Source organism: Oncorhynchus mykiss, chromosome 12 (assembly GCF_013265735.2).
Source record: "Oncorhynchus mykiss isolate Arlee chromosome 12, USDA_OmykA_1.1, whole genome shotgun sequence".
In the NCBI taxonomy this organism is placed as follows: domain Eukaryota; kingdom Metazoa; phylum Chordata; class Actinopteri; order Salmoniformes; family Salmonidae; genus Oncorhynchus; species Oncorhynchus mykiss.
In genome coordinates, this window is record NC_048576.1 from 8,924,170 (window position 1) to 8,939,579 (window position 15,410).

The 15,410-nt window shown below is 44.7% G+C and overlaps 1 protein-coding gene across 6 annotated transcripts in view; it reads left to right on the forward strand.

The window, feature by feature from the left end:
* The window catches only part of LOC110536778 (probable E3 ubiquitin-protein ligase HERC1), a 102,210-nt gene that overhangs the window by 58,002 nt on the left and 28,798 nt on the right, over positions 1–15,410 (forward strand). For 5 of the 6 annotated variants that reach the window (XM_036936839.1, XM_036936833.1, XM_036936838.1 and 2 more), the window contains exons 45-61: positions 809–995; positions 1,222–1,349; positions 5,441–5,649; positions 5,911–6,176; positions 6,403–6,455; positions 8,180–8,377; positions 8,645–8,828; positions 9,444–9,708; positions 10,002–10,227; positions 10,416–10,687; positions 10,931–11,058; positions 11,285–11,409; positions 11,665–11,883; positions 12,116–12,243; positions 14,174–14,373; positions 14,738–14,852; positions 15,130–15,261. In XM_036936839.1, coding sequence (XP_036792734.1) covers positions 809–995; positions 1,222–1,349; positions 5,441–5,649; positions 5,911–6,176; positions 6,403–6,455; positions 8,180–8,377; positions 8,645–8,828; positions 9,444–9,708; positions 10,002–10,227; positions 10,416–10,687; positions 10,931–11,058; positions 11,285–11,409; positions 11,665–11,883; positions 12,116–12,243; positions 14,174–14,373; positions 14,738–14,852; positions 15,130–15,261 — 3,035 coding nt within the window. The remainder of the gene's footprint in view (positions 1–808; positions 996–1,221; positions 1,350–5,440; positions 5,650–5,910; positions 6,177–6,402; positions 6,456–8,179; positions 8,378–8,644; positions 8,829–9,443; positions 9,709–10,001; positions 10,228–10,415; positions 10,688–10,930; positions 11,059–11,284; positions 11,410–11,664; positions 11,884–12,115; positions 12,244–14,173; positions 14,374–14,737; positions 14,853–15,129; positions 15,262–15,410) is intronic. The other variant, XM_036936836.1, reaches the window with a different exon arrangement.

Consider the following 15,410-nt stretch of genomic DNA (forward strand, 5'->3'; position numbering starts at 1 on the left):
TAAAATAACGTTATTAACCGGTTCCCATGCTTTAAAAAAAAACAGTTCTGTTCCGGGAACAGGATAGATCACTTTCATTCCCGGTTCTGATTCTGTTATTCTGTTTTTGATTTTGTTCCCTGAACTGGTTCCAACTCCTGATTTACAATAGACGTTGTTAGGCATTTTTGTTGTTAGGCATTTTTTTCATTAGATTATAATCTAAAAAAAAATTCAAACCAGCCAGCAAATATGTGAAATGATAGGCTCATGGTGATACAAATTGTAATTTTCTGTTCCCTCTCCTTGGCATACTGTACCCCACTCAAATCTGTCTGGCTCCTCTCAATTAAGCCCTGTTAACCAGGTTTCTGGACTACTTTACCTAATTTTTCTGTATAGTGAGAAAGCATTTTTAGATATTGATATCGATTCATATACAGTTCAGGTTAATTGTAAACACCACTGTTTGGTTAAGCACATGAATCCGCACGTGCATGTTTTCAATACAAATTCTATTTTATACTTTTATACTATGAACCTAGTCGTTGAATTAGATTGAATAGGACCCTCACTCTCCGTCTCTCACACTTTTGTTTCTTTACTCCTTCGCTAGTACTGTCGTCTTTCTTCCCCATATTAGTTTGGATTGAGTGTACTTCCATCACAAACTTTCCAATCTAACACTCCTGTATAACGTGTCCCTTTCAAATGATTGATTTTGACTTCTATTGTCATTGCCTTAATGCAATATCCCCCTTTTTAAAAAAGGGCCTGTGTCCCCTCACTTGGACTTGATCTCTTACCTCTCCTTGACCTTTGACCCCAGGTGTGGCAGGTGAAGTAGACTCACGGACCATCGAGGTGCTGGCTAGCTGGATGTTGGAGCACCCCCTGACTGAGGAGCTGCAGATGGAGAGCCAGCCAGCAGGAGCCTCTACCACTGAAACCCCCTCCCCTGACGGACCGGAGACCGTACAGTGCCCCGAGGCCCCCACCAGCGAACCCAACGAAAGGTCAGACACAGAAACAATATTTAAAAAAAAAAATTTAATCCATTGAGTTAAGGGTAGTAGAGCTGTGTCGATTAGTCAGTCATAAATTCAATATGATTGTTTCAAGAAAAATTGAAGACGCAAGTCAGTTCGAGAGATTGACATCAATAGATTATTCACAGAAACAAAGATTGTGTTGGCTTGGTTGAGTTGGAAGATTAGTTACTGTTATGTTATTGTGTTGCAGTCTGCTGGCGGGCCTGGACCTGGTGGAGAGGGAGAACTTCCTAGATGTCCACCTGACCAGGAACAGGCCTCCCCCGGCCAGACGCCAGCGCTCCAGCTTGGGGCACAGAACATCCTTTAGGAGAGCAGGTCAGCACAACCTCCAACAGGAAGATATTTGGGTAGCTGACCCGAAGCTCTCTGTCTGTGACATTGATGGGATTCTATCTGAGACTAAGGGGATATCATGTGGTGTCCCTCGGGCCTCATACTAGGACCTCTACTGTTCCTGTTACATGTAAATGAAATACCAGCAGCAGTGAAATGTAAACTCCTGCTGTATGCGGACAACTCTGCCTTGCTGGTGTTAGGAAAGGATTCTGTGTGGATTGAGGGGCATTAAGCAAAGTGCAGTACACTGCTTTTCTATGTTATCCTCTTTAAGGATTCACATGTGAGGCCATGTACTAAAGATTTCAAGACTAAAGGCTGGTTTATACTACGGGTGTGTTCAGAAATTTAATCTGGAGTGCCTAAGTGCGCTCTGAGAGTTAGTAAACTCAGAGCGTTGTCAGATTGGCCGTTAGTAAACTCAGAGCGTTGTCAGATTGGCCGTTAGTAAACTCAGAGCGTTGTCAGATTGGCCGTTAGTAAACTCATAGCGTTGTCAGATTGGCCGTTAGTAAACTCAGAGCGTTGTCAGATTGGCCGTTAGTAAATTCAGAGCGTTGTCAGATTGGCCGTTAGTAAACTCAGAGCGTTGTCAGATTGGCCGTTAGTAAACTCAGAGCTTTTTCACTCTCGGAGCACCCACTGGATGCTCTGGCCCGAAAAGTAAGTTTGATCCGAGCGTTCTGACCTAACGGCAGTCAAGCACCCAAGCTAACTGGCTAACGTTGGCTAGCTTGCAAGCAACTTCCAGACACAAATTAGAGAACTGACCATTTTACCAGTCCCAGCAGAGCTAGTAAGGCTGTTTTTATGTTATCCAGAGCATTGGTGATTGCAACTGTGCTGCTGGCAACAATATAATTACATAATTTTTTTGCCAATGTTTACTGACACCGGCCATATTCAACGGGTGTTGAGCATTCGTAGATTCGTCAGTTATTCTGCGCTCTGGCACCCTCAGACGAGAGTGCTCTGAAATCGGAGCAGATAGCCAGAGCGAATTTACTAGCTACGTCTATAGACAGTTGTCGCAGTGACATCATAAACATTCTATTGAAATAGTTACTTGCATAGTGTAATCTTTTGTTTACATGTTGCTAGCTAGCTAAACAATGAACCATAAACTCATAACGTGAATCGGAATCTGCAGGAAGCTAACCAACCAGGGTCAATGTTAGCTAGCTAACATTAGGCTATAACTAGCAATGCAAATGGCTCTGAGAGACAAATAGTATTCCTACACAGATCATTCATGTAATGTTAGCTAGCCAGCCAGCTAATGTTAGCATGCTAGCTAACACTTTACCTTGAAAGGAAAACTACTTTCTGACAAAATTAGAAACGTGTAATATCTGAAAATGTAGCTAGCTAGACTCTCTTACCCGTATATATGGATGGATGCTTCTCCCTCTCTTTCACGGATGCCATGGTTGCCCTTAGTTTGAAGATGTAATCCGGAGCCTTCTGTGTTCTCTTTTCGACCCCGTCTGCATATTTGCAATTAAACGCCAGAATTTTCTCCATTTCCTTAGCTATCATATTCTAATTCTACTGATTTCAAAACTCGGTCCTCCAGAAAGTGGAGAGCAATACTTATGCAGTTCTACTACATGATATCTTTCAAAAAAGCTGCATTAGAAATGATTACCGACACATACTGACTAGCTCATGTTATAGACAGAAGCGTGCTACATGGCAGACCAATCCGAACTCATCTCGCGGCATGTCCAGCCCACTCATTATCTTAGCCAATCATGGCTAGCGGGAAGGTTGCCCGCTTTTTCTGTGGCTAAACCAACTAGGCTCATAATTTAGCAATGTTATTTGTATTTACAGATGGCATACAAGTTTGTTATTAAGGCACATGAAAGTTCACGTTCCACGAGGCATTACTGCCAAAAAAACGCAAACATAAAAATAAAAAAAGTTTACGTTCAAATGTCTCTCCTGTGAAGTAGTGACGCGCAACATACGCCTAGTTTCCTGAAAAGAGTCACATACTGTTGAAGTCGGAAGTTTGCATACACCTTAGCCAAATACATTTTACCTCAGTTTTTCACATTTTCTGACATTTAATCCTAGTAAAAATTCCCTGTTTTACGTCAGTTAGGATCACCAATTTATTTTAAGAATGTGAAATGTCAGAATAATATTAGAGAGAATTATTTATTTCAGCTTTTATTTCTTTCATCACATTCCCAGTGGGTTAGAAGTTTACATACACTCAATTAGTATTTGGTAGCATTGCATTTAAATTCTTTAACTTGGGTCAAATGTTTCGGGTAGCCTTCAGCAAGCTTCTAACAATAAATTGGGTGAATTTTGGCCCATTCCTCCTGACAGAGCTGGTGTACCCGAGTCAGGTTTGTAAGGCCTCCTTGCTCACACGTGCTTTTTCAGTTCTGCCCACAAATGTTCTATAGGATTGAGGTCAGGGCTTTGTGATGACCACTCCAATACCTTGACTTTGTTGTCCTTAAGCCATTTTGGGGTCAATGTCCATTTGGAAGACCCATTTGCGACCAAGCTTGAACTTCCTGACTGATGTCTTGAGATGTTGCTTCAATATGATGACATCTATTTTGTGAAGTGCACCAGTCCCTCCTGCAGCAAAGCACCCCCACAACATGATGCTGCCACCCCTGTGCTTCACGATTGGGATGGTGTTCTTCAGCTTGCAAGCCTCCCCCTTTTTCCTCCAATCATAACGATGGTCATTATGGCCAAACAGTTCTATTTTTGTTTCATCAGACCAAAAAAGTACGATCTTTGTCCCCATGTGCAGTTGTAAACCGTAGTCTGTTTTTTTTTTATGCCGGTTTTGGAGCAGTGTCTTCTTCCTTGCTGAGCGGCCTTTCAGGTTATGTCGATATAGGACTCGTTTTACTGTGGATATAGATACATTTGTACCTGTTTCTTCCAGCATCTTCACAAGGTCCTTTGCTGTTGTTCTGGGATTCATTTGCACGTTTCGCACAAAAGTATGTTCATCTCAAGGAGACAGAACGTGTCTCCTTCCTGAGCAGTGTTTTATTTAAAAAAACATTTTTTACCTTTATTTATTAACTAGGCAAGTCGGTTAAGAACAAATTCAAATTTTCAATGACGGACTAGGAACAGTGGGTTAACTGCCTTGTTCAGGGGCAGAACGACGTCTGCGTGGTCCCATGGTGTTTATACTTGCATACTATTGCGTACTATTGTTTGTACAGACGAACGTGGCACCTTCAGGGGTTTGGAAATTGCTCCCAAGGATGAACCAGACTTGTGGAGCTCCACAATTTTTTTTCTGAGGTCTTGGCTGATTTCTTTGATTTTCCCATGATGTCAAGCAAAGAGGCAGGCCTTGAAATGCATCCACAGGTACACCTCCAATTGACTCAAATGATGTCAATTAGCCTATCAGAAGCTTCTAAAGCCATGACATAATTTTCTGGAATTTTCCAAGATGTTTAAAGGCACAGTCAACTTAGTGTATGTAAACTTCTGACCCACCGGAATTGTGATACAGTGAATTATAAGTGAAATAATCTGTCTGTTACAGTTGTTGGAAAATGACTTGTGTCATGCACAAAGTAGATGTCCTAACCGACTTGCCAAAACTATAGTTTGTTAACAAGAAATTTGTGGAGTGGTTGAAAAACGCTGTCTGTCTTTCACATGGGAGGGCTATCTGTCTTTCATGTGTTATCCTCTGGGAGGGCTATCTGTCTTTCATATGTTATCCTCTGGGAGGGCTATCTGTCTTTCATGTGTTATCCTCTGGGAGGGCTATCTGTCTTTCATGTGTTATCCTCTGGGAGGGCTATCTGTCTTTCATATGTTATCCTCTGGGAGGGCTATCTGTCTTTCATATGTTATCCTCTGGGAGGGCTATCTGTCTTTCATGTGTTATCCTCTGGGAGGGCTATCTGTCTTTCATGTGTTGTCCTCTGGGAGGGCTATCTGTCTTTTTAAGTGTAAAAAAGAAGTGGGAAAAGACTAGGCAGAGACAGTCATGTACTGTTCATTGTGACTCTTTCCGTCTTGCTAACCTACTATATTTCCACCACCATCCTTTCTTCAACCAGACTCTCCGTCTCCCAACCCCATCCCACCGCTGTACAGGCAGGACCCAGGGGTGTCTGAGTGGCCGGAGAGGGCGGAGACGCACCCGTTTGCTGCTGAGGAGGAGTCAGAGTTGGGGTACATGGATGACCCCTACCATGAAGAGCCCTATGAGGAGCTACAGTTTAGAGAGTTCATCAGCTCGGAGAGAGACACCCTCTGGATGGTCGAGGTACTACATCACATTTCACAATCACAGATCCGGGAAATATATATAAGCGCAATGACTTTTAGTTTAAAAACATGACGTTTTGGCTTCCAAACGGCCTTCATTAAAAAGAGCAAACAGTAGGATAGGACTAGAAAAAAAGGTTTAGGCCAGGGTTGGAATCAATTCCATTTCAAATCAGTCAATTTCAGGCAGGTAACTGTAAAAGTTGAATTGATCCCAACCCTGGTTCGGTCCAGTTGATATGGCTGTTGTTTCCCTCAGGGGGGCGAGGAGCACCAGCCCCATGACATGGTACAGTGTGAGCTGTGTAACACCCTGACTCTGCAGTTCAACAACCACATGAAGAGGCATCACCCGGGCTGTGGCCAGAGCGCTGGGCGGCGAGGGTACCGCTCTACTGGGGTATACGTGGACGGGTGGTTCGGAGGGGAGTGTGGGTCCGGTAGCCCTTACTACCTGCTCTGTAGCACCTGTAGAGAGAAGTACCTGGCAGCTAACCTAGGGGAGATTGGATCCAAACATGACCGGTGAGTAAGAAATCCTCTTTATGCTTAAGCCTTATTTGTGCAGGACTCACACACACTTATGCTCTTTATGCTTAATCGTGCCTTATTTGTGCAGGAGTCACACACACATATGCTCTTTTTCATAGTCCTTCGAGCGGCATAGTAACACTGTATATGCTTGTTAAAAGTACTACAACAGTTGAGTCTGTCAGTTACTCCCAGGCATACTGTTTCTCTCTCTCCTCAGATTGAAAGGGCTTGCTTCTGATTTAATTGGACGACTGGACAGCACCTCCGATGGTAAGGATTTGACCCTCTATCTGCTCTGTGAATCATATGTTTAAGTGACTCCCAGTGAACCAATGTTTTCTTATAATAAATTCACCATGTGCTCGGAGACAGTGAATCGTTTGGTGAATCATATCCAGGACCCCCTCCACAAAAGAGGTTTCTAACCTCAAGGGTCTTAAATAAAGATTAAATGAAAATATGAATAAATACATTTAACCTTTCTGATCTCCCCATCCCGGATCCGGGTTCGTGAATACAGACTCAAGCTCATTACCATAACGCAACGTTAACTATTCATGAAAATCGCAAATGAAATGAAATAAATATGCTAGCTCTCAAGCTTAGCCTTTTGTTAACAACACTGTCATCTCAGATTTTCAAAATATGCTTCTCAACCATTGCAAAACAAGCATTTGTGTAACAGTATTGATGGCTAACGTAGCATTTAGCATTAGCATTCAGCTGGCAACATTTACACAAAAAAACAGAAAAGCATTCAAAAAAATCATTTACCTTTGAAGAACTTCAGATGTTTTCAATGAGGAGACTCTCAGATAGCAAATGTTCAGTTTTTCCTGAAAGATTATTTGTTTAGGACAAATCGCTCCGTTTTCTGCGTCACGTTTAGCTATGAAAAAACCCCTGTATCCAGGATTGTGTAAATCTATCAGCAAGCTCATTAGCATAACACAACGTTAACTATTTATGAAAATCGCAAATGAAATGAAATAAATATGCCATCTCTCAAGCTTAGCCTTTTGTAAACAACACTGTCATCTCAGATTTTCAAAATATGCTTCTCAACCATAGGAAAACAATAATTTGTGTAAAAGTAGCTAGCTAGAGTTAGCATTTCGCGTTAGCATTTAGCGTTAGCATTAGCGTTAGCATCCAGCACGCAACATTAACAAAAACATAAAAGCCTTCAAATAAAATCATTTACCTTTGAAGAACTTCTGATGTTTTCAATGAGGATACTCTCAGTTAGATAGCAGATGCTCAGTTTTTCCAAAAAGATTCCTTGTGTATTAGAAATAGCTCCGTTTTATACATCACATTTGGCTACCAAAAAAAATCCATAAATTCAGTCCTCAAAACGCAAACTTTTTTCCAAATTAACTCCATAATATCGACTGAAAACATGGCAAACGTTGTTTAGAATCAATCATCAAGGTGTTTTTCACATATCTCTTCATTGATACATCGTTCTTGGACACATGCTTTCTCCCCTGAATCAAATGGTAAAGTGGAAGCAGCTGGCAGTTGCGCACCGAATTCGACGCAGGACACCAGGCGGACACTTGGAAAATGTAGTCTCTTATGGTCAATCTTCCAATGATATGCCTACAAATACGTCACAATGCTGCTAAGACCTTGGGCGAACGACAGGAAGTGTAGGCTCATTCCTTGCGCAATCACAGCCATATAAGGAGAGAATGGAAAACAGAGCTTCAGAAATTCTGCTAATTCCTGGGTGATGCATCATCTTGGTTTCGCCTGTAGAATGAGTTCTGGGGCACTTACAGACAAAATCTTTGCAGATTCTGAAACTTCAGAGTGTTTTCTTTCCAAAACTGTCAAGAATATGCATAGTCGAGCATCTTTTCGTGACAAAATATCGCGCTTAAAACGGGAACGTTTTTTATCCAAAAATGAAATAGCGCCCCTAGAGATCTAAGAGGTTAAAATAAATAAAAAGATGACTCATGACGGTATCTGCTTCTTCCAACCAGAAGACTGGGAGCTGGGCCCTCTAGACGACTCTGACCCAGACCGTCTGACTGGGCTGGAGGACTTTGGGGTGTTGCTGAGGCCTCTGGGTCTGAGTGAAAAGAAGCTGGTGCCAGACCCCATCCCCTTCACAGAAAACGACCCGCTGGGAGCGCTGGTCAACAGCACCAGTAACCCTGACGGGTCAATGATCCAGAAAGGTACTGTATTTCACACACAGCATTATGCAGCAAACTAGGGTTGCAGAATCCCTGAATTATACCAAAACTCCACGGTTGGAGAATTTCTGGAATCAACAGGGAATAAGTTGCAAGGAAGTCCTCCAACCTACAATTCTTCAACTGGGATTTCTGAAAAAAAATCAGAGAATTCGTGGGAAAGTTTCAAACTAACTCAAACATAAGATTTGAAATATTTTCAAATGCTCACACAGATGTTGTAATGTATTGTGTATCTCTGGTATACAGGTGTGGTCAGCACTGACACTAAGGGGCTATTAGGTTCCTCCGGCCCTCTGACTCTGGGGGAGCAGGCTGCATCGCTGAGAGACCCTCAGGACAGACTGCAGGCTCTAAGGAGAGTCACCTCTACAGCCCAGATACTACTGGCATACAGCATGGTGATGAGAGCGCTCTCCCAAACATCCTCTAGGTTGGTTTGTTTAATTGGATCGGTATCTCACAGTGGGGGGTAGTCTAATGTTCAGAGAGTCCATCAACAACATATTCCGTTCTACTGTACAGTGGCTACATTCCAGGCTCCTCCTCTGATGAGGTATTTCAATACACATTTGCTACTGAGAAGTAGCTTGTTATTTCACCTCCAAAAAACGTTGTTTTGTTAGTCTTATGAAACCTTTTACATTGGTCTGAAAACAGTGAGCTGGGAAACTTCTGGTGTTGTTTTCATCAAACAATTCCTGTGCCGTTGTTCTAGTGATACAGTGGTTTATATGTTACGGTTGATTGTGATGTTACGGTTACAGAGCTGTGATCTGTTACTTGTAGAACACTACAGGGCTGTGATCTGTTAACTGTAGAACACTACAGGGCTGTGATATGTTACTGTAGAACACTACAGGGCTGTGATCTGTTACTGTAGAACACCCGGGGCTAGGTTGTAATCTGTTACACTCCTTTGGTCCCCAATTGTGTTCCCCTCATATCACACATCTATCTCTCCTCCCCTCCTCTCCCCTCCCTCCCTCCCTCCCTCCCTCCCTCCCTCCTTTTTCATTCTTTCTACTTCTCTCTCTCTTTTGCCCAGTGTGTCAGTGTGCAGTGCCTCTAGTGGTCTGGAGGGCTTGGGCCTGGCAGACATCCGTATCCTGGTGCGTCTGATGTGCCTTGCGGCGGCAGGCCGGGTCCATACCAGTGTTGACCAGCAAGGGGTAGCAGGGGGTGGCAGAGGCTGTGGTGGGGCTACAGAGAGCAGCAGCTCTGCCTTCCTCTCCTTCCTTAGCTCCGCTATAGGCAGCCTGGTCTCACACAGCCCCACAGCATACAGGGAGCTGGTGGACATCTGCACTCAGGTGTGTGAGTCTGTACTCATGGCTGGCTCCATATGTCTTAGACTGTTTACCAAGTTTGGGGTAATTCCATTTCAATTCAGGAAGTGAACTTCAAATTCCAACTCCAATTGTATGTCTTACAAATGTCTTACGTTTGGCGTAGTCGGCAGGATATGGAATTTCGGTTTTCTTCTTGAATTGACCCCAACCTTGGTGTCTACATTTTTCCATCACCGTCCGTCTGTAGAATATATGGTGCTCTTGTAACTGTAATCTTTCTCTACTTACACTGTCACCCCTTGGTCCGGTTCTAGGATCTGATGGCGGCTGCCACAGGGATGAACCTTGGTGCCATCAGTGATCCTGCACAGAGAGTTCGTCTGACCTCCACCCTGAAGAGGGCGCCACAACAAGATGTCACACCCCTCACACCTCCCACCTTCCTGGTCACACAGAGTCTGGTCTCCCTGCTCACAGAGAAGGGCATCCGCTTCCGCTATTCTCCAGAGAGAACCGTTACCGAGCAGCACGAGTCTAAAGGTGAGAGGAAGGTACTTTTATGCCAAAGTCACAGAATAAGTTATGTTTGGTACGGTACATATTTTTCAGGTAGTACATCCACATTGCACTCTGTAGCATTTCCCCCCTACTGGACACAACCCTGTAGAGAGGTTTGATTGGTTGGTGCTACCTCATGACGGCTGTTGTGTTTCCCCGATTTGGTCCAGGTCCAGAGGCTGGTAGCCCGTCTGCTGCAGTACCTCCTCCCCAGGTGGGGGCGAGAGTGGGCCCTCTGGAGCTGGCCAACGCCCTGGCTGCCTGTGCCCTGTCTGCCAGGCTGACCAGTAAACATCGTCAGTGGGCAGCCCAGCAGCTGGTCCAGGCCCTGGCAGCCTCAGAGAGGGAGAGGGACAACCCCATCCGGCCTCAGACCTACAGCGACATGGCTGGAGACCTGAGGAAGTGTCCTCTGAAGAAGCTAGAGGGACATCACGGCAGGGTACGGGACTAAGATATTTACGCTCGAATATTCATTCATCCTCTCTCCTCACATCCTTCTCAAAACGCATTGAAGGAGACGTCTGAGGGAAGGGACCTTGGACTTTATCTTCCAATGCGGTTTGAGGAGAGAGGAAAGACTAATTAAAAAAAGCCAGAGTGAAAGTGATGCTTACTAATGAGGTTCCTATAATCAGTTCCTGTTTGTTGGATACTGATGTTGACCCGGTTGTTGTTGTCGTAGGTGACTAGCTGTACTTGGAACAATGAGCAGGGTCTGTTGGCCACTGGAGCTCAGGACGGGACAGTCAGATTGTGGGACGTCAACCAGAACACTGCTGACCTGCAGTGCACACACTCCTGTAGCATCAGGTATCATCATGACATACAGTATGGGCCAATACTTCAGAAATGTTTCCTTCTTTGTTGCCTTGAGGTAAGCGCAGCTCACATAAATGCAAGGTTACCACCCTATTACTTCCATCATTGCAAACAAGGTTGAAAAGAAGGATGCTTTTCTAAAGTATTGGAACAGGGACATGAACGATGTGGTGCTGTTGGGAGTAGAGCTAATGCCAATCCTGTCCTATTGCCCCAGTGATGACAGACGGGGCTCTGAGGCAGCAGGTGGAGCTCACCTGGTGTCTCCTGTCTACTGGAGCTCTGGAGGTACCCTCCTCGCTGCCTTCCAAAACAAGATCATCAACATCTGGACTGTCAACGGTATGTACAGTAGTAACTGGTCCTCAAACCTTTTAAAAATGTGTGTAGTTCAGCTGTGTTTTCATGTTCGGATGCTCTGATGAAGGTCAACCGTGACCGAAAGCTTGGCAAAAAAAAGGTTTTCCGTTGCTCTTCATTTCATATGTTGAAAGTATTAAATATGTATCTTATCTGAGATTCTGAACTACATTTTTTTTTTATGTAAATCCCAAACTTTATCATTAATTTATAATCTCTCTGTTGTGGTTCATTCAGGAGCCCAGGGCCATGTGGAGGCTCAGCCGTCCTGGGTGACAGCCCTCTCCTGGGTGCAGACCTCCAACCCCTTCCCCACCCAGGGGGGCATCGCCGGGAAGGATTCCCAGCCAGAGAGCCTGTTGGTGGGGCGTCTGGACGGATCACTCTGCTGGTTGCAGGTCACTGAAGACTTCTCCATTGAGAGCACCGAGCTCACCCGCTGCCACAGGAAAGAATGTGAGTTACATTTATACTGACTGACTGACTGCTGATCTATTAAGTGGCTATTTTTTGTTGTTATTATGTAGAGGAAACAAGTGGTCAAATATAGCTGCCAGCAGCCACAACATGAGTCCAAGCCAAGTTGCCGTTACGTCAGAAGTGGCTTTGTTTATGACAATAAGTAGTGTTCTCAGTGGTCATGGACTGGTTGATGTGTGATATCTTGCTCCTCTCGCTCCCCTCCCAGCTCCTCAGTGTGTGGCGTGGCACAGTGTGGACAAGCCCTTTGCTGTGGGTTACCCTGATGGGAAGATCCTACTGGCTACCGCTGAATCCTACGAGACTGAACAGCCCCTACTACTGTCTGCTTTCCCTGTAAGTCAACACAGACTTTTACATCCATGTAAATGTGTAGTCGTTTACAGGCCACTCTTTAACCAACTCGGTCGCGTCGTCACCATCGTTATCAACGTTCTACAGACGCTGCTGCCATGTCCTAAAGTAGAACGGGGGCTAATGACTCTTTCGTTTCATTTACACTATATGGGCTTCGGAATATGACACGATTCTAGTAGGAAGCAACTTTGCCATCATGATCATGTTGTCAAATTTACTTTAGACAATTGACGACGTCATTAGCAAGCAAAGTTCGTCAAAAATAGCTAGCAATGCTAACATTAGCTCGTCTCCTCTCAATCTCAATCTTAGCTAGCTAGCTAGCTAGTGTTATACTAAAGTCAATCTGGCAACATCAAAATGACGACAAAAGGGTTTTCTACTAATTAAACTCAGAAAAAAAGAGAAATGTCCTCTCACTGTCAACTGCATTTATTTTCAGCAAACCTAATGTGTAAATATTTGTATAAACATAAGATTCAACAATTGAGACATAAACTGAACAAGTTCCACAGACTTGTAACTAACAGAAATGGAATAATGTGTCCCTGAACAAAGGGGGGGGTCAAAATCAAAAGTAAGTCAGTATCTGGTGTGGCCACCAGCTGCATTAAGTACTGCAGTGCATCTCCTCCTCATGAACTGCACCAGATTTGCCAGTTCTTGCTGTGAGATGTTACCTCACTCCTCCACCAAGGTACTTGCAAGTTCCCGGACATTTCTGGGGGGAATGGCCCTAGCCCTCACCCTCCGATCCAACAGGTCCCAGACGTGCTCAATGGGATTGAGATCCAGGCTCTTTGCTGGCCATGGCAGAACACTGACATTCCTGTCTTGCAGGAAATCACGCACAGAACGAGCAGTATGGCTGGTGGCATTGTCATGCTGGAGGGTCATGTCAGGATGAGCCTGCAGGAAGGGTACCACATGAGGGAGGAGGATGTCTTCCCTGTAACGCACAGTGTTGTGATTGCCTGCAATGACAACAAGCTCAGTCCGATGATGCTGTGACACACCGCCCCAGACCATGACAGACCCTCCACCTCCAAATCGATCCCACTCCAGAGTACAGGCCTTGGTGTAATGCTCATTCCTTCGACGATAAACGCGAATCCGACCATCACCCCTGGTGAGACAAAACCGCGACCTGTCAGTGAAGAGCACTTTTTGCCAGTCCTGTCTGCTCCAGCAACGGTGGGTTTGTGCCAATAGGCAACGATCCTGTGCAGGTGTTGTTACACGTGGTCTGCCACTGCGAGGACGATCAGCTGTCCGTCCTGTCTCCCTGTAGCGCAGTCTTAGGCACGTACACGCAGATGAGCAGGGACCCTGGGCATTTTTCAGAGTCAGTAGAAACGCCTCTTTAGTGTCCTAGTTTTCATAACTTTGACTTTATTTGCCTACCGTCTGTAAGCTGTTAGTGTCTTAACGACCGTTTCACAGGTGCATGTTCATTAATTGTTTATGGTTCATTGAACAAGCATGGGGAACAGTGTTTAAACCCTTTACAATGAAGATCTGTGAAGTTATTTGGATTGTTACGAATTATCTTTGAAAGACAGGGTCCTGAAAAAGGGGACATTTCTTTTTTCGCTTAGTTTATTGGCTCTTAGAAATGTCATCTTGTTTTCAAGCCACAGGAAGGAACTCTAGACCAAATCTTCACCAGGGCCCAATGAGGATACATTGAGTAGAATGCTCAGCTGGTCATCAGTCCTCAAACAAACTTGCCATCAATGAATTTCTTGAAAATACAGTAAATTATTTCAATTCAGCAAACTAAGCTGAAAAACAACACATCCAGGAAATCCAAGATTGCAAGCAAAACATTTGTCATTCTCTCCCTCCCTCCATCTCTCTCTCCCTCCCTCCATCTCTCTCTCTCACAATCCTCCCTACCTCTCTCCAGGAGAGTGTCAGCATCCTGCGCTGGGACCCCACGGGCCACCTCCTCCTCTCCACGGGCCGCTCTGAGGTGGTGAAGATCTGGGGGCGGGCGGGAGGCACCTGGATCACCCTCCACTCCCTGTACCACACGGGCACCGTCAACACGGCCGAGTGGTGCCCGCTGCCTGGCAGAGGTCCCGAACCACGCCTTATGATGGCTGTGTGAGTACCAGGGAATAAGTGCAGTGTGTGAGTACCAGGGAATAAGGGGAGAGTGTGAGTACCAGGGAATAACGGGAGAGTGTGAGTACCAGGCAATAAGGGGAGAGTGTGAGTACCAGGGAATAAGTGCAGTGTGTGAGTACCAGGGAATAAGGGGAGTGTGTGAGTACCAGGCAATAAGGGGAGAGTGTGAGTACCAGGGAATAAGGGGAGAATGTGAGCTGTGTACACTGAGTAATTAGTACATTATTAGCTATATTTAACGGTGGCAAAGCACATTGATCAACATTTCTGTATATGGGTCAAATGTAGTCCCTGTAGACATTAGATTTAGTTATTCCCTATATTTCCTCTGTCTTTTTAGAGGGAGCCAGAATGGTCTTCTGAATGTGTGGACTCTGCCACAGGGGGGCACTAATGTGTCAGTTCCTAAGTTCCTGGGCAGCTCATCCAGTCAAGAGAACAACAGTGGCATCAAGGTCAGTACAGTCTCAGTGTGTTCTGTAGCGCTCAGTTATGACTGAGATAAGCGGCTTCGGTTATGTCTCCTTTCTTTCCCCCATTTCCTCTGACACCTTAATGGGAAGTAGAAAAGTGTCAGTTGTCTTTGTGGAGGAACAGAAATTCATCATTTTCTATTATTTTTCTTCTTATTATCCTTTTGGATTCTTCTAATAACTACCTTATTTGTCAATGCAATTCCAGTTACTCTTTTATTCACTGTGTCCTGATCTATGTGGCGTTTGGCCTCCCTAGCGTGGCAGTGCCAAGTGTGTGTTCAGACTGAGTGGTCACATCACAGCGGTGAAGACCCTGTCGTTCTGCCCCAGTGGTCTGGCCCTGGTGTCTGGAGGTATAGGAGGACTACTCAACATCTGGTCTCTACAGGTGAGAGCTGTAGCATGATGGACTATGCTACTAATAATGTGCTGTTTTCTCATAGTAAAGATTATAAATAAAGAAAGATAACATAAACTCCTTATCAATACAACATCCTCTGTCTATTATCAGTGCCGTGTGTTCTAATCTTATCCCGG